The sequence below is a fragment of the Peromyscus maniculatus genome, chromosome 21 (assembly GCF_049852395.1).
Source record: "Peromyscus maniculatus bairdii isolate BWxNUB_F1_BW_parent chromosome 21, HU_Pman_BW_mat_3.1, whole genome shotgun sequence".
In the NCBI taxonomy this organism is placed as follows: Eukaryota; Metazoa; Chordata; class Mammalia; order Rodentia; family Cricetidae; genus Peromyscus; species Peromyscus maniculatus.
In genome coordinates, this window is record NC_134872.1 from 28,063,020 (window position 1) to 28,085,577 (window position 22,558).

Below are 22,558 nucleotides of genomic sequence, written 5' to 3' on the forward strand. Positions count from 1 at the left end.
GCTAGAGCAACCCTGGAATAACCCACAGGATCATGGGGAAAGTCAAGTGGAGACCCAGGTGCAGCTGAGCATGCAGCATATTGGGGACCAGGAAACTAGACATTTCAGTGCTGTGTGTTGCATGTGACTTTTATCTGGGCTCACTCAGGGTCAGCTCAGTGTCTCTCACTAGAGACGCCACTCAGTCATTTACATCTCCAATCAACACATATATAAAACGTCGGGTTGTGGCGATTCAGTCCTGTAATCCAGCACTTGGGTAGTGGAAGCGGGGAGATCAGGAGTTCGAGACCAGGCTGGACTACTTGAAATTTAATCTCAAAACAATAACACAAAACACAAACAGCCCTCCTATGTGCCGGGGACTAGTGACATGGCAGTGCACACACCTCTTTCTCTTTTGGGGGGACAGTGTAGAGGGAGACAAGAACATATTCACTCAAGGTAGAAAACTGACAACAAACCCAAGAAATGATTTACCCAAGTTCTCCTTGGTGAACTATAACTTTATTAGGGTTACTTATAGGAGCATAAATGACTCAAAAACAGTTGCATCATCAAAAAACTCACCATGGGTGACGACTCCCAAAGATGTAGCCTCCCACCTAATTTTTAAGCAGCTCCACCCAAGAGTTTCTTCAGTAATTATTGTCCACTGAAAAAACGGTTTTCCTGCCCAAGGCTGACAGCAGTGATAATCTATGAATATAATGTAATGCCAGAGAGGCAAGTTGACGAGAGCATCACATCCGTTGAACAGAACAACAGCTGTGGCCTTGCTACTAGGGCCTGTGACCTCCCCAGCCATGAGGTATCACCCTAATTTATAGTGCCAAAGATGAGTTCTGCCCTGTGGCATGGTCCTTAAGTCCAATAGAAAAGCACCTATAACAGTCGTGCCACTATTACCCCAGAGGGCACATTTTGCCGGCCATGTAGCCCCTCTAGGGTCCATAACAGAGCGAGATTGTGACTTCTCTCTTAACAGACTGCATAGTGCCTTGTTGCACTATAAAGTTCAGCCAGCAGGGAAGGAGCTCCCAGCTCTGTCCTGCCTGGCTTTCTTCAACCAACACGTGTCGTATCTTCAACAATAAAGATGTACCACCTAACGTTGGCATGCAACCAACAGCAATCACAATAGCCTATTTGATGTGGGGGTTCCCGGGGGCCTCTCTGGCCCACAACTCATCCAGCACTGGGGTAATTCATCATTATGGCTTCTGGGCATCATTTCGGACTCTTTGGAGGCTATCTTTACTGTTATTCCAGATGTTTTTTCCAAATCTGGGAGACACTCAGGATTGGCATGATACAATGAGACATTTTCATAGAGGATGGGCAGGCTCTCTGGAGCCCCATGACTATCCACTGTAAACAAGCATCAGTGGTTGTGTGGTTTAGCAGCTTGGGAGACACCAAAAGAGTGTTAGCAAGGTCCAATGCATCATGGGAAGATCTTGTCACTATTTGTCAACTGTTTCCTCAAAAAAACCCAAAGAGTGATGTTGGACACCACATCTTGGGTGGGGGCTCTACCCTCTCTGTAGCTCCAGAATGCACAATTGTCCTCCATAAACCACCCTATCTCCTCATCCTGGGGCCCTGACATGGGGTTGCCATGTGTTTCCCTGCCCATGATGGCCCTGATGGGGATAGGTTGTGACTCTTGACTGAACTGGCAATGAAGGGTGGATGGGGTCCATGTAGTCATCTGCCATGCCCGCTAAAGGACTGACTGTCTGATTCTGGATCAGTACCCTGGTCACATTCCATTGACAACACCCAGTTACTGAAAGGTACTGAAATCTAAATGAGGTTTTCAATACAGAATCTCATTCTGTAGTCCAGGCTAGCCTAGAACTTGCTATGTAGACCAGGCTAGCTTTAAAATTATGACAGTCCTCCTGGCCTTGCGTGCGATGCTGGGATGGCAGACGCATGCCACCCCTCCGGCCCAGTACCCTTTCTTGAAGCGGGAAATGCATACAGCTTATTCTGAAACGATGGCTGCCCACTCATTGGACGGTCTTGTCTTCTTTACCTATTTCATTCCATCATTTACTCCTTCCTTCTCCTCTCCCATTAAGCCTTCTAGAAGCTCTCTGGCACAGCCTCCGCCCTCTGTCGATATTTTCCCTAATGCGTTTGGCTCAGCACCAATCTTACCTCATTTGCTGTCTGAGTGACCTGGCGAGACCCCTTTGCCCCCCTCTCATCCCCTCACCCTTGCCCGAATGCCTGACAAAGCCGGTGGACACGTTGGTCTAGATCATCTAAATCCACCGGAGCCTTTCCCGTAGCGTAAAGGTCACGCTCCACCAGGGAGCTCAGTGAAGATACCCGAGCCCCAAGCCCAGCCCTAGGTAAATCAACTTCTTTTGTAACTCTCCGGCACACACAGTGCTCAAAGCCACAGACTGACCATCAGTCACCACCTCCCACATGCCCAGTTCCCTTAGCAATGCCTGCCATTCCTCTTTGTCCCCCCAAGTCCCTGCTAGCCACGAAGATCTGAGACATAGCCAAGTGTCCCCAGTGGCTTGTCTGGGAGACGTGTTTTCGCCTATGGTCTCAGTTTATGCCCTCTTCACCTCAAGGGGGAACGGGCGGTCATATCCCTTAGTTCCTTAGTTCCACACAACTCAGGCCATTCCTGACTGTCTCTGTGTTCCATGGCCTCACACATAAGACTCAGAGAGGCTCTTTTGTTCCTTGTTTGAAAGTCTTTCCCCTGAGGCTTGAGAGATGGCCTGGTGGTTAAGAGCACTCACAGCGCTTCCAGAGGCCCTAAATTTGCTCCCTAGCACCCACATCTGGTCATTCCCAGGGATCCAACACCCTCTTCTTCTGGGCTCTGCAGGCACCCACACATTCATAGCATGCCTGCATACAGGTATGCAAAAATAATAAATAAGTCTTTCCCGATTCAAACAGTTCCAAGGCTAAGTAGTCCCTGGTTATCATAGTTTATGGTCCTGTGCCATAATTAAGGCCTCTGCCTCAATGCTGAATCGTTGATACCACCACCACCACCACCACCCCTACCCCTCCTTTCCCTGAATTAAAGATTGGGCTGAGGAGCTTTTCTCTCACTTCTACACGACTCCTCCCTAGTCTCCTGTTCTTTCCGTGGGTTCCAGGTCTTTGCCTCCCAGGAAACCTATTGATCGCAGCTCTAACTTGCGTTCTGTCTCCCTTGCATCCATCCTGCCAGCCGTGGGAGGCCGCAGGCTGGCGCCTCCATCCCCTTCTCCCTTTTCAGCATCTTTCTGGCCGAATCAACAGCATCCACGCATCACTTTCCTACTGTAATTCCTCCCTTACGTAGGCAAGTTCTTTCTGGGCAGACATCTGAGCCTCAGTTACATGTCAGCACCCACAGCAAAGGCCATGTAACTGCTGCTGTGACTGCTTCTTGCTCCCCCCAGGTGGGTCAGTCTCAGATGGGCATCTCATCACTCATGGCAGATGCGGTCTGCTGGTCCCCTTTTGGGTGGTGTCTTAGTTACTTTCCTATCACTGTGATAAAAAAAAAAAAAATGCCCTAACAAAAACATCTTATGGGTAAAGGGCGGATTTTGCTTAACAGTTTCAGAGAGATACCAGTCCATCATGGCAGCAGGCAAGGAAGGCGTGGTGACTGAGGCAGGAGGCTGGCCGTCATAGTGCATCTACACTGGGAAAGCAGAGTTAATGGGAAGTAGAACCAGGCAATGAAACCTCAGGTCCAGTCCCCAGTGAACCACTTCTTCCAGGGCAAGGCACCGCCTCCTAAAGTTTCCACAACCTTCCCAAACAGTGCCACCATCTGGGGACCTAGTATTCAAATATAAGAACCCTGGGGGGGAGGGAGGGACATTTTATATTCAAGTCACAATAGGTACTAATTCTGTTGCCAGGCTTTCCCCAGGGAGATGTATGCAAACATCTCTTCACCCCAGATAGGGCACTGATGATAAAACCAATGATTCCACCCAATGCTACCTTGGTGAAGTATTAAGTTTACAGGACCATAGGTTACTTACAGGTGAGATCACGGGAAACTCTTCAGTGGAACTGTCCGCAAGTTGGTCAGGCTCCAGGGACGCAGCATTCAAATGTCGTCACCCATGCTAGGGTAGGCTTTTCAGTGATGCCCCTGCTTCACAGTCACCCCGGTGATGTTCCTAAGATGTCAAGAGCCCCACAGGCAGGGGATCATAGACGTATGGAGTGGCCTCTTCCAGTCTGGGCCAGAGAGTGATGATGAAATATCCCACAGCAATCCCCTGTATCCCCATGAAAAGGGGATGGGTTGGATGGTCCTGGTGCCAGCATAAACCATAGGTACCCTGTGGATAATAAAAGGGATGCACACACATGCCTGGGGATGGAGAGGGGCTGAAAAAACAGCTTCCCTCCCTGCCTTGGGACTTAGGAATAACTCCACTGTTTCTTCCCCTTCAGCTGAAAGCCACAGATGCAGATGAGGGCGAGTTCGGGCGTGTCTGGTACCGCATCCTCCATGGTAAGTGGGCTGCCACGGGACAGGAGGGATGGCCGCTGCCCCACGGAGACGACGCTTCTTTCTGGCTGACCAGAGCTGATGCCCAAGTGCTGTACACACAGGCTGGAGCCCAAGGAGGAAGTGGGGTTCCTGATTGTTTACACCAAGTTACATATGTTCTAAGCAAAGGGTAGTATACTGGCCTGGTTCCTAAGATCTCCATAAGCTGCCATGTTCCCAAAGCTGTCACCTTGACAGAGGGAACCTTGGAAGCCAGGGAAACTATTTGGGGATTTACTCTCGTTGGGCCAACTAGAATCCGGAACCCTTTCCCGGGCAGCTCACCACAACCAGAGCATGAAGTCCACTCATCCACTGGCTTATAGGATCAAGGGTGAAGAACTCCAGGGGCTGAGTGTGGATAAGTGTGTCCCTGGAGAGAAACCAAGATCATGGGTACCAACCCAGCCCAGTTGGGTTCACTACATACTAGATTCACTCACCCACAGACAGTAGGGTTTGGGTCCAAGGCCCTTCTGAAATTTCCTGAAGCTTCCCTCCCCTCGATGGACATAGAGGCGTGGAGACAAGGGTTAAGGCCTTCTAAGGTCCTAGTCCTCATATAAGGAAGAGGCAGGTCCAATGCACCCCTCATTAGGGTATTTTGTGGGCTTCAGTCAAGTTCCCACATCCTGTGGGCAGCACCAACCTGCCATAGGGCCTGGAACCCACTGTCCTCCATCTTACAGACATCCTCCTCCCAGTCCAACCCATGCATCTCATGTACTCCTCCACACAGGTAACCATGGCAACAACTTCCGGATCCACATCAGCAGCGGGCTCCTGATGCGAGGCCCTCGGCCCCTGGACAGAGAGAGGAACTCCTCCCATGTGCTGATGGTGGAAGCCTACAACCATGACCTGGGCCCCATGCGGAGCTCTGTCAGGGTGAGACTACCAGTTGGGGCAGGTTCTGGTACTGATTGACATCTTGGGCAAGCCCAGCCAGGGATCTTGGATTTGTCCCTTTGTTCTGTGCCTGAGTTTCTCTAGCTGAGGAAGGGGGTACGTGATACTCCTGTCTGTCCTAAAGGAAGAAAGAGGAATCCTCACCAATCTAACTTTTATATCCATCCAGCTCTCCACAATGCATTGAGGAAACCTCATAGACATAAGTGTGAACAGCTACATCCCAACATTATTTTGCAGATGAGGAAATGGAGACACCGCAAAGTATCTAGAGGCAGAAGCAGGGCTTGCAACGATGTATTTTGTGTCCAAATCCAATGCTGCTTCTCTTGAAACTGTTCCTAAAATACTCCCATCCCATTCCCAGCTGCCCTATCAAATGCATTCTTTGTACCCCGCCCCCCTCACTAGGCAGCTGAGGCTAAAAGACCTTCTCTAACGGGCACACAAACACAAGGATCTGCCTCCTGCCTGTCCTGTGCATGCACACTCCTCCTCCTCACCCTCGATACACACACGATACACACGTAGCAGCCCAAAGGCCCCATACCCTAAAGCCATAGGAAGTGAATCAGAGCCCAGGCATGAGTAGGAGGGAGGTGGGAATAGAGCAGGCGGGGACTTAGACCCAGACATGAGCATTCCTGAATCAGTAAAACTTATCAGTCCATCGCTACCTGCTGTTTCCTGGGACTAGAAACACTGAGCAGAATCTATCTGGCCAGCTGTCACTCAACTCACTCAAGGGACACTTCCCCAAATGCCGATGATGGACACGTCCAAACAGGAACTGGACCCCATGTAGATCTGTCGGAGTGGGGCCAAAGCTGGATTCCCCCAGCTCCGGCCCTCCACCTTGGAGGAGGTGGGAGAGAAAGTTGGCTCCCGACAAGTCACCCCTGACACCCCTTATGGGGTGAATGAATACCCGTCCAAGTGAACACAGGAGAGGGATCAGGTCCATTGGATCCTTCCCGAGCATGGTGACCGACCCAGACGTGGTTTCCTGAGAACGCGCCAGGAAGTCTTGACGGCAGTGCTTCCCCGTATGACACGCTCTCGTTCACATGCCCATGAGCACATTCACGGCAGTGTCGTCCTTTTGCAAGCTCACCTCAGATCACAGAGTGGCTGACATTAGTGCGGCTCAGGCTGCATCCCTGGACTTCAGGCTTTCCTAACCACGGCCCTCTCCGTGGTCCCTCACCTCCCCCACCCACCTCTTCCTCAGAAGCCTCCTCCTCCTGGCACCTGATCACTGTAGCTGCGACGTGCCACTTTTCACCACCAACCTTGCTAAACCAAATTCTTTGCAACGTCCCTGGGTGTAAAGCAGATCAAAGGTAGATCTGTAGATCCTGTGTACTTCTGCAGGGGTGAGGCACCCAGCCATAGCCACAGGCCCTTATGTGCTCCTGTCCTCAAGAGGAGCCTGAGGAGGAAGAGCTTGACCCAGTTCTGAGGTAGGCCCAGCATCACATCCATTCTGCAGATGAGAAGACTGAGGCAAGAAGGAATTAACCAACTTGGTAAGGGTTAGGATCCCGTGGCAGTATGGGTATAGACAGGCTTCAACCCCAGGCAGGCGGCCCAGACTGTTCTCTGGCCTCTACACTATACTAACCTCTGTACCACAGTGCCCAAGGAGGCTCCCCAGAGCCCTGACAGGAGCTGCAGCCTCATTCCCAGAGAGTAACTTTAAGAATTCAGATGCTGTCCCCCTGGCATGAAAATTTGATGGCTCTTGTAATTCAGAGCCTCCGCAACCCTAAGAGACCCCGGTTAGCCAGGGACCTTTCTGATGGCAATGTGAAGACTCTAGCTTTGCCCTGCAGGCAGTAATCCCTGCCCTAGGGGCTAGAGACAGTCCCCTGAGGGCCAGGACACAAGGAGGGATACCATCCTTATGGATGCTGGGCCTCTCTGGGCACACATGCTCTTTGCATGCCCACATGCCCAAGTGTACACACGCACCTGCCCTCTTGTCCCTGTTGGAGGGTATGGTAGCATAAACTCTGGACAGAAAGCAGTCTGGTTCTGTGAGGCAGCTGGCAGTTTCCTTGTGTTCAGCAAGAATTCGGCTGGCCTGTATTTCCTGTTCAGCTGTGTCTCTCAGGTTCACAAACCACACACCATCTCTCCTCCTGTCTCTACTGCAAAAAATGCCACCAGAGCCATCGAAAGCCTGGCCACATGTGGCCAAGCTACAGCCCCGCCCCCTCCTGTTCCCCTCACACTGTCAGATTGGCAGTTTCTTCCCCACGCCCCCCCCCACCCCCGAGTCAAGGTCATTAGGACAAGCAGACTCCGGAAAGGGAGGGCTTGGAGTTTTGAAAGATGGAGGGTTCCTTTCTGTTTACACAGAGTTCCCAAAATTCGCCTGTGCAAATTCCTCCCACAACCGCCACACCCAGGATCTTCTGCAACAAGCTGTGGGCAAAGCCAAATTTAGAAGGTTCTCTACTACAGCTGTGATCTGAGGTGGACGCTGTCATTTGCATAGGAGATTCTTGGTGTCGGGAAATGGAAACAGCTAGCATGACAGGCTGTGGAACCTCAAGGCAATGCAGGAGGGAACCCTCTGTGAGCCTCCCCAGCCACCACATCCCTCTTTTTCTCTGCTCCCCTGGCTTTGCCACCCCACCCACCATGAGTAGACCAGTGAATTCCCTGCTAACTGTGTGTGTGTGTGTGTGTGTGTGTGTGTGTGTGTGTGTGTGTGTGTGTGTTGGGATAATCCCAGAGGCAGCTATCCATATCGTCAAAGTGCCAAAGGCAGGTGCCCTGAGGCCATCTTGGCCACCCCGCTTCTGTCTTCAGTACCCCACTCCACTTCCTCCTTTCTCCAGCCCGCTTCGAGGTACTGCCACCCTGGCTTTAGGGAGCCGGGAAAAGGGCTTCTCTTACACTGGGGCCAGCTCATCCCCAGCACAGAGCCCGAGCATTGGGAGGTGGGGAGCCAGGAGACTCCTGTCTTCTCCCCAGCCTCAGCCTCCCTTGTCCCTGTGAGATCTTGGGAAAATGACTTCCGCTTTCTGGAACTCTGTTCGCATCTCTTGAAGGAAGCAGAGCCTGAGACTCCTGGTAGCTCTTGTGTGCCTGGACTCTGATGTCCCTTTCCTCCCCTCCATTCTGGTCTTCCAGACAGTGTGATTCAGGTCTACAGAAAACTCTCTGCATGTTCCCGGGTACGGGAGGATGACGAAGAGAGGGGCCATCCTTGTTCATAGACTCGACTTTCCGTAAACATCCAATAGGAGCATTTTTCTATATCTGACACACATCCATTAAAGGGAAATTTCAAAAAGTATAGAAAAACAATGAGGAACATCACACACACACACACACACACACACACACACACACACACACACACACATCACACAATTCCAAAACGGTCACCTTCTGGGGTAGGGTCCCCCAAAAACAACTCCAGGACAAGGATATCATGAAAGTCATTAGTACGTTTCCCCAGGAAAGTGGGAGAGGGGACCAGAAAACCCCCATCGGTAGGAGGAACTGTCCTCTGTTTCATTGGTGGCGCTAGCAGGAGCCAGGGATCAGTCCCCGCTCACCATTGTCTGCCCTGGCAATCTTCAAAGGGCTGCTGTGTAGGGGTCACAAGCTTCTGTTCTTGCTGGCATCACATTTTTTCCTGCCTCTGTCTTAGCTGCATTTTGATCTTTGGATGGAGTTAGTTACTTCTCTATTGCTGTGACAAAACACCATCACCAAGATGAGAGAAAGCATTTTATAAAAGAAAGCATTTCATTTGAGGACTAATGATTCAAATGGCTGGAGCCCTTGACCATCATGGTGGCAGGCCAGCATGGCACTGGAGCAGTAGCTGAGAGCTTACATCTGGTACACAAGGATGCACACACATGCATGCGCAAGAGGGAGAGAGAGAGAGACCAAGATAAAGAGCAAGAGAGAAGTAAAAGCCCACCACCCACCACCTCCCCACTCCCCCACCCCCACCTCACCCCCCACCCCTGTGACACCTCTTCCAACAAGGCCACACCTCCTAATCCTTCCCAAATAATTCCACCAACTGGAAACCAAGCATTCAAACATGGGATGAATGGCCCATGGGGGCCGTTCTCATCTAAACCACCACACTTACTAAGTACTTCCATGAGCCTGGTGTCTTAGTCGGGGTTTCTATTGCTGGGAAGAGACACCATGGCCACAACAACTCTTATAAAGGAAAACATTTCATTGGTATGGCTTACTGTTTCAGAGTCTATTATCATCATGGTGGGGCATGGAGGCATGCAGACAGACCTGGTGCAGGAGAAGGAGCTAAGAGTACTACATCCTGATCCACAGGCAACAGGAGTCTGTGCCCACACTGGGCATAGCTTGAGTGTAGGAGACCTCAAAGCCTGCCACCACAGTAACACACTTCCTCCAACAAGGCCACGCCTCATAATAGTGCCATTCCCTATGAGCCTATGAAGGCCAATTACATTCAAACTACCATACCATATTTTGTCTTCCTAACCACCTCAGGAGCAGTGCGGCATGAAGCCGTTAGTAACATTACCGTTTTGCACTGGAGAAACTTGACCACCCTAAAGTGTTACAGATAGTTGCCGATTCCTATAGGTCAGTGCAGAACTAAAAGGTGTCTGGGCACCAGCCCTGTGGCTGGTCCTGTTTGAGGAACCAGGTTGAGTGGGAAATAAGACAATGCCAGGTCCTCCAGAGGGCGTCCTCAACAGGCCACAGGGAGCAGGGACCATGCCCTGGGTTGCCAGCCTCCACTCTCCCCGAACTGAGCCCTGGCACATCCCTGCAGGTGATCGTGTATGTGGAGGATGTCAATGATGAGGCCCCAGTGTTCACACAGCAGCAGTACAACCGCCTGGGCCTTCGAGAGACCGCGGGCGTCGGTACCTCAGTCATCGTCGTCCGAGCCACAGACAGAGACACCGGTAAGGCAGGCGGGGAGGGCGGGTGCCATTTCTCAGGGTGACCCTCCTACTGGCCAGGGGGTCCTGTCATCCTCAGGCTCTCCATGTAGCCACACCCAGGGTCAGGAGGGGCTCCTGGGTGGTATTTGGTCCGTACAGATGCCCAGACTCAAGAGGGTGGGAGTCTGGGAAGTTATCCAACCTCTGATGGGCAGAGGAGAGTGGACCGCTTTGCACACCCAGATTAGTCATCTCAGGACCGACCAGCCCAATGCTAGCCTTTGGCCTGGGCTCAGAAAAGGCTAAGAAAGGCAACAAGGCCATGTCATAAGGCTAGCCTTGGCCTAACCCTCTATTCAGCGGCCACCCTCCACTGCACAGGGGGTTGCCAGCGTCTGGTACTTGCAAGTCTCCTCACAGGCCATCCTTCCTGTAGGGGAGTGATCTGCTTTGAAGGCGGCCCCAACCTGGCAGAGGTTGCCAAGCCCTAGAAGTGGCCACAGTGCTCACTGTAAAGTGAAGAGGACAAGATTCCAGAATACTGCAGCCTCCTCTATGGAGCCTGGGCCCAGTTAGGAGAGGGCTCCTCCCCATTCCACCACCCCCAAAGAGGCTCCCAAGCCACTTCTGCTGCCCCGGCTGCAGCCCAAGCCTCTAATCAGCTACCCCAAGAGTCCCCATGCCCCCTCAGCATTGGAGATCACTTGCCTCCCAGGATGAGTGACCGACCGGGACATAGATCTAAGGATTCTTAGCTGGGCCAGTCTCTAAATGGCGCATCAGCACAGGGTCAGGGTCACTGTGTGTTGCGGAGGCCTTTTCTGGCACAGGCAACCCTTTGAGAAGCTGGTGAAAGTCCTGGGTGCCCTCGCCAAGCTAAATGGTTTTGTGCCCGTCTCCTTGCCGACCTTCCCAAACTGCCTGCCTCCTGCTTGAGCAGTGGTGTGCCGAGGGGGTTGGGCAACTCCTTGGCACCAAGAGTCTCTTCCAGCAGGGAACCAAATAAAGGCTTGGCTGCTCTGAGGGCATCTAAAGCTTTTAGATCAAAACATCACTACAAGATACCCGCTTTATCCAAATAGTCAAGACAGGCGTTTTAACTTAAATTTGGAGTCTCTAGGAGCAGAGCCAACTCCCGCTGGCACACTTCTAGCGCCAATATCAAGCCCCAGAGGGGGTCTGTGGTGTGCTGGGCCTTGCCATCCACCTTGATCTCTGCTCCCTCTTCTACTACATCTTTGGGGATAGTGTATGCTGGGGGTGGGAGGAGGGAACAGCCAAGGTCTCTCAGGAGCAGCCCCTGGTATAGACAGCTCAAGAAGCCACAGGGCAGCCCCACCCCCAACCTGGGACTTACATGGCTTGCGTCTCCTTGCAGGGGATGGTGGCCTTGTGAACTACCGCATCCTGTCGGGCGCCGAGGGCAAGTTTGAAATTGACGAGAGCACAGGGCTCATCGTGACCGTGGACTATCTGGACTACGAGACCAAGACCAGCTACCTGATGAACGTGTCCGCCACAGACCGCGCGCCCCCCTTCAATCAGGGCTTCTGCAGCGTCTACGTGACGCTTCTCAATGAGTTGGACGAGGCTGTTCAGTTCTCCAATGCCTCCTACGAGGCAGTCATCATGGAGAACCTCGCTCTGGGCACAGAGATTGTGCGGGTGCAAGCCTATTCCATCGACAACCTCAACCAAATCACCTACCGCTTTGATGCCTACACCAGTGCCCAGGCCAAAGCTCTCTTCAAGATAGATGCCGTCACGGTAAGGAGGCGTGTGGGCATGGCGGGCCTCTCCCAACACAGTGTGCACTTATTGAGCTCCTTCTGGATGCATGGCACTCTCCTTAAGTTAAACGTCCTTATGGTGCATTTCTTCTAGTATGTTGGGGCGGCTATATTGAAAGCCAAGCAGTCTGGTGTCCTTGTTATTAGACAGGGGACGTTACAATAGGAAAAGCCAAAGACTTTCCCTGCTAAATTCACACAGGCATAGGCTGCTTCTCTGGGTACCAAAATGTATAGGATTCCCCCACCCTAGGTTCTTGGGGCCCACTGGGTACCCTGAGATTTGGGTCAAGTCTGAACAGCTCCACTGAGTGGGATCCATGGGGGGTGGGGGTGGGTAGTGATGGCTGCCAGTCTGCCCCACTTCAGGTGAGGGTCACCAGCTATTCACTGTGTTCCCTGACCAACCTGCAGTAAGAGAGTTCCCAGGACCCCCTCTGAAGCTTCCGGTAGCTGTTTACAGCCATTTTGGAAACATTTTGCTTAGATGAGCGGAGCAAGAGGCAAGCTCTGGGTGCTTCCATGGCCCCTTCCGGCACAACCCTGTCCCCTCAAGAGTACCTGGAATCCCAGTCCTCAGGAGGCTGAGGCAGGAGGATCTAGACGTCCAGACCAGCCGAGGTTACATGGCAAGACCCTGTCTCTAAAAGACAAAAATAAAATAAATAAAAGGACCTGCAAATATTTATCAGCCCAGATGCTTTCCCAACACACAAGTCAGAGGATTTTGTGGAGGCTCCAGCATGGAGACACAGTCAATTATGCTGTCTCCACTCCCTAGATGCTCCTATTATTACCAGGAAATTCTAATATGCATTCTGCCATATTTCCTAGCCTACCGCTATATACAGGATTTCATCTCTCTTTTCACTTTGTCTATTAGGAAACTCAGATCTAACTCTTTCCCATCTCTTCGGTAGCTATCCTAAGCTGGTTGGCCCCCTTTGCTTTAGTTAGGCTTTCTCCAGAATCCCTCCCTTGACTATCAGCAAGGTATGAATCCCTGCCGGCCCATCTGTCGAAGGGGCACAGCTTTGCAGCCTGGACTGTCCCAGTGCAGAAGGGCAGTTTGGGCAACCTCCTGGGCTTCCTGGAAGGCAGCCTTGCTGTGCCCAGAGTTCCAGCAGAATCGGGTCAGCCTCCTCCACATGCAGAACCCACCTTTTGAGCCAAATAATATGGCCCTGAATGCAGTGGCCTGCCCATGGTGCTGCTTGCCCTGGCCAAGGTGGATGAGAACCACTCAGAGTACCTGCAAGTGTGCCAGGTCTTGCCCTAGGAGAGATCAGGAACATAAGCTAAACAAGGGCTCTCGGGGCAGGGGATGGAAGCGAGCATTAAAAACTACGTGAGTCTGGGCAGCCAGAACAGATGTGGGGAAAGTGTCATGGTGGAGTGATGGGTACTGCTGGGCTCTCTACCTAAAGAGGACCTGTTTGACTGGGAGGCAGGAAACCCTTCTACAAGAGACGGCCGGTGCATCTGGATGGGATGTAAGAGCAATGGGATCTCAGCCAGCAGCCTCCCGGGAACGTTGGGCTGGACCGATGGACTGAAACATGGCTGGCAGGGTGGGGTGGGAGAAGACGGTTGAATCCAGCCGGTGCAGGGAACCGCTGCCTGACGTCACTTCCATGTTTGCCTCCGTCGCCCACAGGGTGTGATCACAGTCAAAGGCTTGGTTGACAGGGAGAAGGGTGACTTCTACACACTGACCGTGGTGGCCGACGATGGCGGCCCCAAGGTGGACTCTACTGTGGTGAGTGGGTCCTGGGTGCGAGCCCCACTCCAGCGCCACCCCTCCGGGCCCCGATTCTCCCCAGCACATGTCGCTCTCCTGACATGTAGCTGGGGCAAGGGTGGTCTCAGGACCACCACCAGGCAACCAGACCCCCGGGGCTGAGACCTTGGCCAGATGGGAGGGTGGCATGAGCTGCAGACCTCGTGGGTAGTGGGTGGAAAGTACCAAGCCAGCCAATAACCTTCTGCATCTGCCTTTCTCTCCTTCCATCTCCTGTCCTTGCTCCTACAGAAGGTGAGTAGCCCATGAACTGCCTCACACTGCTGGTGGTGCATAGACCCTCCTACCTTCCCCGGAGGTAGGGTCTATGGGATGGAGGGCTGGCAAGATGGCACAGTGGTAAAGGTGATTGCCACCAAGACTGGTGACCTGAGTTTGATCCCGGGACCCACATGGTAGAAGGAGACAACCAATTCCAAGTCGTCCTCTGGCTTGCACACAAATGCTACTGTAGCCCACGTCTGTGCTCACTCACATCCACCCACTCCCACCCAACCACCCCCCAATACACACTGAACCCGTCAATCATTGTAAAGCGAAATAGGGGAAGCACATGAACATCTATGGCAGGAATTCCGAACACTCAGACCCTTCAGGACCTCCCCCACCCCATCCACTCTCCTGTCCCAAGCTCTGCCCTCCATGTTCTTTCTAGTCCCTATGGGACCATAAGATGGAAGTGTGGTAACAAAGAAATACCTGGACCATGCACAGGTAGGGACCCTGAGACCTTCTCGGTGGCTGTGTGACAAAGGACAGCTGCTTAGCTTCTCTGTGCTTCCCTTCCACCACCACCCCCCAACGGGGTGTCCTGCCAGTAGCCCTACCCTCCTTAGAAGGGGTGGTGGATCTTAGGAGGGAGATGTGAAGGAGGCTGCTCAGGGCCAGAGCTCAGAGAGTGTCTGGGATGGTAGCTATGGCCATAGGGTGAGCTGGATGAGCCCCATTACCAGGACTGTGTGCTGGGGGCCTTGGAGTGAGTGACTACTATGGTCAGAGGTATGGGACAAGGCCCCAAATGAGCTGGGCCTGGGGTGGAGCTCAGGAGTAAAAGGGGCTTAGATCCCCACACACCTGGCTTTCTTTAACCCCTGGGGCAGCAGGCAGGAGTCCCACATCCTAAATCTCCCAGCAAAATGGCCTAAGACTTAGAGACCTTAGCATCCTTCTCAGTACTACGGGCCCAGATGCCCTTCAGCCCTGACTGGTGGTAAAGGTTCAAGGAACAGGGACTGGGATGCCACTCTGGGCATCCAGGCACCCCTTGTTCTGGTGTGACTGGCAAGCACTTCATGCATTCTCTCCCACTCAGCCGTCTGCAGGCTTCCAAGAAGCAAGACCCAGATACACAGCCAGCCCAGCTGGCCTCACACTGTTTGAGATACTAGGGTGTAGGTGCAGGAGAAGGCCTTTAAAGGTGATACGGTTTCCTCTTGAGGCCAGGAGCCAAACCACAGCCAGCTCACCTTCACCTGGCTCCTCCCTGTCCCAGCAATAGGGGGGAGGGGCAGGAAGGAAGGTCTCAGCCATCAGAGCTCCTGAGCTGCACATTTGGGTGCTGGGGGATGGGCAGGTAAATGAGGTTCTGAGGCTGGGAGCTGGAGAAGGCCCCATCTCTTCTCACCCCCCAAGGCTGGCTCCCTTCCCATCCCCCACCCACCCTCACATCCTACCGCTATGATCGGAGTTGCAGCCGTGGCAGGGGGGCATTGGCTGACCGTGCCCGGCCTCTGCTGGGCCCCTGATGCAGCAGAAACCCAAAGGATAGTCAACCCTGCCTGCACAGCATGAAGTAGACCGAGGGAAAACCCCAGTGACAGCTTCACGTCACTGTGACTTAATGCATGCGTCGTCGGAAGATGTCAGGGAACCCCGGGTGGGCTTGCCCGAGGCTGCTCAAGCTGAGTTCTGCTGAATGAGTAGGAGTTAATGCAGCCAACAAGGAAAAGGTTTTCTGGCAGAGGGGACAGGATGTAGGTAGGCCCTGTGATGTAAGGACCTTGACTGGCCAAATAACTTGAAGATCCAATCACAGCAGTTTTCTCTGTCGGGTTTTGCCCTGAGCACAGGGCATTGGCATCATTATTTCCATTTCCCATATCGACTTGCTTGCTTAGCAGATGCAGAGTACCGCCTGGTAGACAAGTACGGGCTGGGCAGGGAAAGACTGAGTGTCCATGGGCACGAAGAAGGGACAGTGGAGATTACCATAGCCAGCCTTACCTGTGTTTGCTCACTTCCTGCTTCCGGAATCCATGTATTCTTGTTCCGGAAGTTTTCCGCTGAGAAAATGGAAAACCAGAGCGGTTGAGTAACTATGTCCAAACTCACACAGCCAGAAGTGGAGGAGTTGACCCAACTTCCCCTGGGATTTGACAGCTGCTCCATGACATGGTAGGGTGTGGCTGAAACCCAGAAGGGCAGCCTGATTCAGAGGGAGGAGACAGTGAGTTTGTTCTGTAGGACGGACAGGGCCCACAAAGACCGTGAGCGCTGTGCACACCAAAAGACGTCAGATATGGAGTCCAGAAGCCACAGCCCCGATAAGGATGATGAGGACTGGCCTGGGGTGGAGCAGCTTAAGGGGGCCTAACCTGGGGTTCCTAAAACCTAGGCCACCTCCCAACCTGCCCCTGGCAGTCAGTAGAGGCCTTTGTGTTTGTAGTCTGTGGCCTGTGGTCTTCCTAGGGCTGGTGGCCACACCCACAGTGGGCCTTCTTTCTTCCTGCCCATGCCGCCACCCTTGTCCACTCGAGGTCCAGACTGTGTGGACTTGAAAGAATATGCAATTTCATGGAGCTTCCCTTCCCACTGGGACCCCCCAGGTCACACACAGTAGCCCCCTGCTCCTGGCCTGGCCCCCTCCCTTTAATGCAAAACTTCAGCTGAGGTGGCCAGAGTCTGGCCAGCAGCTGCGTGTCCACCAGCCTGCCAGAGTCTGGCCAGCAGCTGCGTGTCCACCAACCTGCCCATGGTTTTCGTTTCTGTGACTCATTGGCTCATTTCATGTAAAAATCTGAACTCCTCAATCTTCCTGAAAAACAGGAAATGGTACCAGTGCCAGGCGGGTATTCCCAGCCTTCGTTCCCATGAGCCAGAACCCAGCTTCCCAGCTGTCCCTGTCTCTGCCACCTCAGACCAGCCCCTCTTTGCTGTCCTGACCCTGGGAGTAAGTGTGCACCACACACGCACATGCACACGCACACACACACGCGCACACACACACACACACACACACACACACACACACACACACACACACACACGTTGCTCAGAGAATCGAGCAGCCAGGGTGGGTCTGGGAGCTTGAATACTTGCTCAGGTCCCTGCTGACCTCATGGTCTAAGGACATCTGGGGGAAGGAGGCAGGCGGCTGAGTGTGTCTGTTCCCAGGTCTACATCACTGTACTGGATGAGAATGATAACAGCCCACGCTTCGACTTCACCTCTGACTCGGCCATCAGCGTGCCTGAGGACTGCCCTGTGGGCCAGCGGGTAGCCACTGTCAAGGCCCGGGACCCTGATGCTGGCAGCAATGGGCAGGTGGGCATCAAATCAGGGTCTACCCAGGCTGTAGGGTGTTTCTCATTCCTCAGGGGCCAACTGAACCCCAGGCTGCTCTGCTTACAACCCCTGGACCTACTTGCCAAGCACATACAGCCTTGGTGGGCCCGATCCCTCTCCTCAGCCTCATCCCTCTCTTCCAGCACCCCTGGAGAGCAGAGGCATAGTGGGCATGGGGGCCAGGCAGCCCCTTGAACCCGACCAGCCATCTCTCTTCCCTGCCCCGTCTCTCCTCCCACAGGTGGTCTTCTCCCTGGCTTCTGGGAACATTGCTGGGGCTTTTGAGATTATCACCAGCAACGACTCCATTGGCGAAGTGTTTGTGGCTAAGCCCCTGGACAGGGAGGAACTGGACCACTACATCCTCAAGGTGAGCACCTTCTGGCCCCTCCGGGAGCACTCACACCACGCACTCAGGAGGGAGCCCACCTCACACAATCCCCGGGTGGTTAGTTTCCTGGCTGTCACCAAGTGACAGGGGGCATGTGGGCCGTGCAAGGCCAAGCACAGTAAGGCTGATGGGAGAGGGTGACCTGGGACACGCTTCTGTTCCCAGCAGAAGCAGCTGAGGTGTCCGTCGCTGCCATAAGAGCCAGGCATGATGGCATTCGGTACCCACCTAGAATCCCAGCCCTCAGGAGGTAGTGGAAGCCAGAGGATCAGGACTTCAAGGTCATTCTCAAGGCTATTCTCATAAATTTGAGACCACCCCGAGCTACATGAGACTCTGTCCAATAAATAAATAAATAAATAAATAAATAAATAAATAAATGAAGCAAAACCAGCCAGGAGAATGCCTAGCAGAGCTGGTGGGATTCTGACCCTGTCAGGAACACAGTAGGACCTTTGGCAAATGATTTCTTCTGGCTGGGCCTCAGTTTCCCCCACATATGGATTGGGCAAAAGAACCCTACCTGGCTGCAGAGCGAAGAACCACACTGACTATGGTGGCCGCTGAATTGCTGGGCCCACACTGTTCCTCAGCAGAGGCCGAGTGCCTAGAGACCACGGAGGCCGCACTGAAGTCCCCCGTGGACAGGCTCAGCAGGTGGTCAGGACTCCAGAAGGTTGCAAAAAAAAAAAAAAACAAAACAAAACAAACAAACAAAAAACTATCCCAGGCCCTCTCCCTGCTTACCAGAGGCCAGCTTGGAATGACAGACACAAGGCCAAAGGCTTGAATCATATCTCCGACCCAAGGTCAAGGTCAAGGGGCTAACAGAGCCCAAAACACAGGCAGACCAGGGCTCTGCACCCTGAAGTCAGATGCCAAATGAACCTGACATAGGCAAGGACTGTCTGTAGCATAAGCAGAAGGCGAGAGAGAGCTTGGTGATGGGCACCAGCCCGAGATGAATGGGTGAGTCTCTTGGCCCTCCCAGGTCCTCCCTATCAAGGGGACGGCCTTTGGGCTCCATAGTTCTGATCCCACAGTTCAATCCTGACTGTGAACCCCCTCCTCTTCCTCCCCACAGGTTGTGGCTTCTGACCGTGGCACCCCTCCACGGAAGAAAGACCACATCTTACAGGTGACCATTCTGGATGTCAATGACAACCCTCCCGTGATTGAGAGCCCCTTTGGATACAATGTCAGCGTGAATGAGGTAAAGATACCCAGGGTGGACCATGGACAAAAGCTGACCATGAGACACCCATTTAAACGTCTGCCTGGCCCACTGGTCCCTCAATCTTCCGAACAGAGATTATGCATAAATGCAGCCCTAGCACTCAGCCCTGTAATATATTTTTGTGATAAAGCAGAGACCCTGGAATAGTTTCTTTTTTATAACAAACGTTATTTGTTATCTGGCACTAAGGCTGGATGATTGCAGGAAAACATTTTCCAAACCTTGCTGGGCAATAGTGCCAGGGGCTGCTCATGAAGAGAGGCGGTTTAGGGTAGAACCCTGCTCTCAGGGCAGAGGTCCACAATAGCTTCTGATTAGCTGTGTGGGTGTGCATGCATCCTTCCCCTGCACCTGAAGTGTTTTTTCATATGTGAGTGTGAGCATCCAATCTGAGCTTACAGGTTTGGACCAGAATCAAGGGGCTCACACAGGACCTGTCCTGTAGGAGGTAACCAAAGCACATTGTCTATCAGCATCCTGATCACCCTCCTCCTTGCCCCAGGGGACACAAAGTAGAACTTCCAGGGGGGCCCCGAGCAAAGCCTCGGGGCACCAGGAGCAGAGCACAGCTGTTCCTTGAAGGCCCTGAACCTAGGATAACCACTTTCTGCTCTCCTACCAGAATGTGGGTGGAGGCACCTCTGTGGTCCAGGTGAGAGCCACCGACCGTGACATTGGGATCAACAGTGTCCTGTCCTATTACATCACTGAGGGCAACGAGGATATGACTTTCCGCATGGACCGGATCAGCGGGGAGATTGCCACACGGCCTGCCCCACCTGACCGGGAGCGCCAGAATTTCTACCATCTGGTGGTCACTGTGGAAGATGAGGGCACCCCTACACTGTCGGTAAGCAATGGAGATGGGTGGGACAGTGCTGGCCCCTGTGTGTGAGAAGCCCCTGGTACCCCTCAAACCACGGATACCTCCTAGGTTGTGTGCCTTTAGTTCACGGGCCAGGAGCCTCACAGGGCAGGTGTATGCCAAGCAGGGGCCTGGTTCTCTCCAGTGTGCACTGCTCTGGGTCTCTGTCCATCCTCTGGTCTCACTAAATGAAGCTCTCAGATGAGCCTGACATCAGGCCTTGGCCAGGGAGTAAGTAAAGAGGGACTTGTGACCGAACTGTGCACTGCAGGGCCACACTCAACCCTAAGGCTGTGCAGCTCTCTGGCTCTCTCTCTCTCTCTTTCTGCACATTGGTGTGGCACTGTCACAACACTAGGGTGGGAAGAGCTGGTGAGGTCATCCTGTAGGATGCTTGGGTGGTCAGGGCCACAGCCCATGGTTATGGTTATGCGGTTTGCAGAGTTAGGGAAGGAGGCATGGCCTGCGGACTGGGTGGAGACGGCGTGTGTGCTGGAGGAGTGGTCTGTGACTTGGGACCTTGAAAGCTGGCCAATCAGAGCCTGCCAGACTCTCACCTTTGTTACCTATAAAAGGCCGATAAGATCTGCAGAGATGGTGTTTGGGGGATTGAACTAGCTTAGGTTGGCACAAGGGCTTGGTAAACACCAAAGACGGGAGAGGATCGCATCTGCCATCAGCTATTGCCACAGTTCCACAGGGAGGTGGATCAAACCCAAGACTGGTGTGAAGCGAGGCCTTGATCTGCAGGCAGGTGGTATAGACCGGGCTCAGCCAGCCAGTTCTGGTCTCAGCTGGGGTCCCTGCCCTGTGCATGCTGCTGCAAGTCAGCTGATCAGGCCGCACTTCCAGCGGCTGGCTGGCATTTATCGAAGGCGACAGGGACAAGTCCTCTAACTAGCAAGCCTATGCCTGTTCAAAAGGCGCAAGACGGGAAAGAACACAAGATACGCGCAAGGCCCCGGTGATTGCCAGGCTTGAGCTGGCCCAGGGTCCCTCTGTGGCTTTCTCTTGGCCAAAACAAGTCACAAGCCAGTCTGCACCGAGTGTGGCCTCAATGAAGGGAAAGATTGGATACATTTTGGCTTGGTGGCTCTCTGCTCCCAAGAGATGTCTCTTAGGTAGCCATGGTGTCAAGGGCCCTGCAGGAGGGCCCTGCAGGTCTAGCCTGGCATTCATCTCGAGTAACTCTGATGAAGGGGTAGGAATTGGGTCAACATTTTGAAGTGGGAAAGAAGACTCACTCTGCCCGGCCTCCTCAGCAGCATCCTCACTCCCAGGGCAGCTTGCTGTCCGCTAGCTTAGTCACTCATGCTAGCGGGGTAAATAGGACATGGGTAACTGATTGGGGGTGGGGGTATTGTTTTCGTGATGACATGGAAGGATGCAGTTTTAATCATCTTCAGCGATGTGTTTGGCTACAAGTAACAGACCTTCAGCTACGCAGTTCTACGTCAGATTGCATGCTTTCACATACAGTCTCCATCATTACAAAGATGGATTTTTGTGCTCAGTAACGGTCGGTGTTTCTTAGACTTCTTGGTTGCAGAAAAGCTGATGCTAAATGGAAAAATCACAGGAGGAAAAAAATGAAGTGGGAAAATCCATTCTTTGGAGCGTCCCGGTTTCTTGGCATAGGAGGAAGAGCTCTGCTATTTGATTTTCTTTTTGGTATGTTTTCATGTAGCCTAGGTTGGTCCAAACTCAGGACGTAGCTGAGAATGACCTTGAACTTCTGATCCTCCTGCCTCCACTTCCTGAGAGCTGAGATTATAGGTGTCTCACCATGCCTGGTTTATACAGTGCTGGGGGTTTAACCTGGCACTTGTGAGTAGATCGATGCTCCGGAGGAACTCCACCAACGGAGCCGTGTCCCCAGCCCTGTGACTTGAAGTCACTAGTGTCACCTCAGTGAAGAACTGCTTTGGCCTCAGGGACATAGTCTGAGAGACAAGCCCAGAACCTTCCCCTCTGCCTGGAGATGGGGGCGATGGGCCTCTCTCTGCCCATCGGGCCTGTGGAATTAATTATGTTATGGTTTGCACATCATCCCAGACAGAGGCAAGAGGTGGGCCTCACAGCTGCAGGTCAGCCCTGGGCAGTGTCCAGCCTCAGGCAAGACCTCTAACTGTACATCCTCCTTAGCTGTTTTATCTGGGAGAGCTGTCCACTCTTTAAGTCCGCAGCAGCAAGGCCTGACGCAGGCTAGGACACTGTAGACAAGGCAGTCTGGGGGAAGGATAGAGGACAAAACTGACAACTCTTTGCATGACGTGACCCAGGGCTGGGAGCTCAAAGCCAGGGACCAGGAGGGCTTTCTAGGCCGTATCATTATTTAAAATACATTGATTTATTTATTATTTATTTTGTGAGGGGAGGGGCGTGTGTGTACATCTATCCTTCCACTATGTGGGTTCTGGGGGTTGAATTCAGGTCACTAGGCTTTATCTACAAGTGTCTTTTCCCAGTGAGTCATCTCGCCAGCCCACAGGTGTTATTTGTAGCATAGGGCTGCAGAATCGGCTGCCAAGAA

The 22,558-nt window shown here is 53.0% G+C and overlaps 1 protein-coding gene across 1 annotated transcript in view; it reads left to right on the top strand.

The window, feature by feature from the left end:
• Cdh23 (cadherin related 23) overlaps positions 1 to 22,558 on the top strand; it is a 386,250-nt gene that overhangs the window by 293,610 nt on the left and 70,082 nt on the right. The window contains exons 28-37 of the mRNA XM_076557194.1: positions 4,450 to 4,510; positions 5,289 to 5,437; positions 10,263 to 10,398; positions 11,756 to 12,144; positions 13,825 to 13,926; positions 14,200 to 14,202; positions 17,362 to 17,511; positions 17,774 to 17,902; positions 19,008 to 19,136; positions 19,783 to 20,010. Coding sequence (XP_076413309.1) covers positions 4,450 to 4,510; positions 5,289 to 5,437; positions 10,263 to 10,398; positions 11,756 to 12,144; positions 13,825 to 13,926; positions 14,200 to 14,202; positions 17,362 to 17,511; positions 17,774 to 17,902; positions 19,008 to 19,136; positions 19,783 to 20,010 — 1,476 coding nt within the window. The remainder of the gene's footprint in view (positions 1 to 4,449; positions 4,511 to 5,288; positions 5,438 to 10,262; positions 10,399 to 11,755; positions 12,145 to 13,824; positions 13,927 to 14,199; positions 14,203 to 17,361; positions 17,512 to 17,773; positions 17,903 to 19,007; positions 19,137 to 19,782; positions 20,011 to 22,558) is intronic.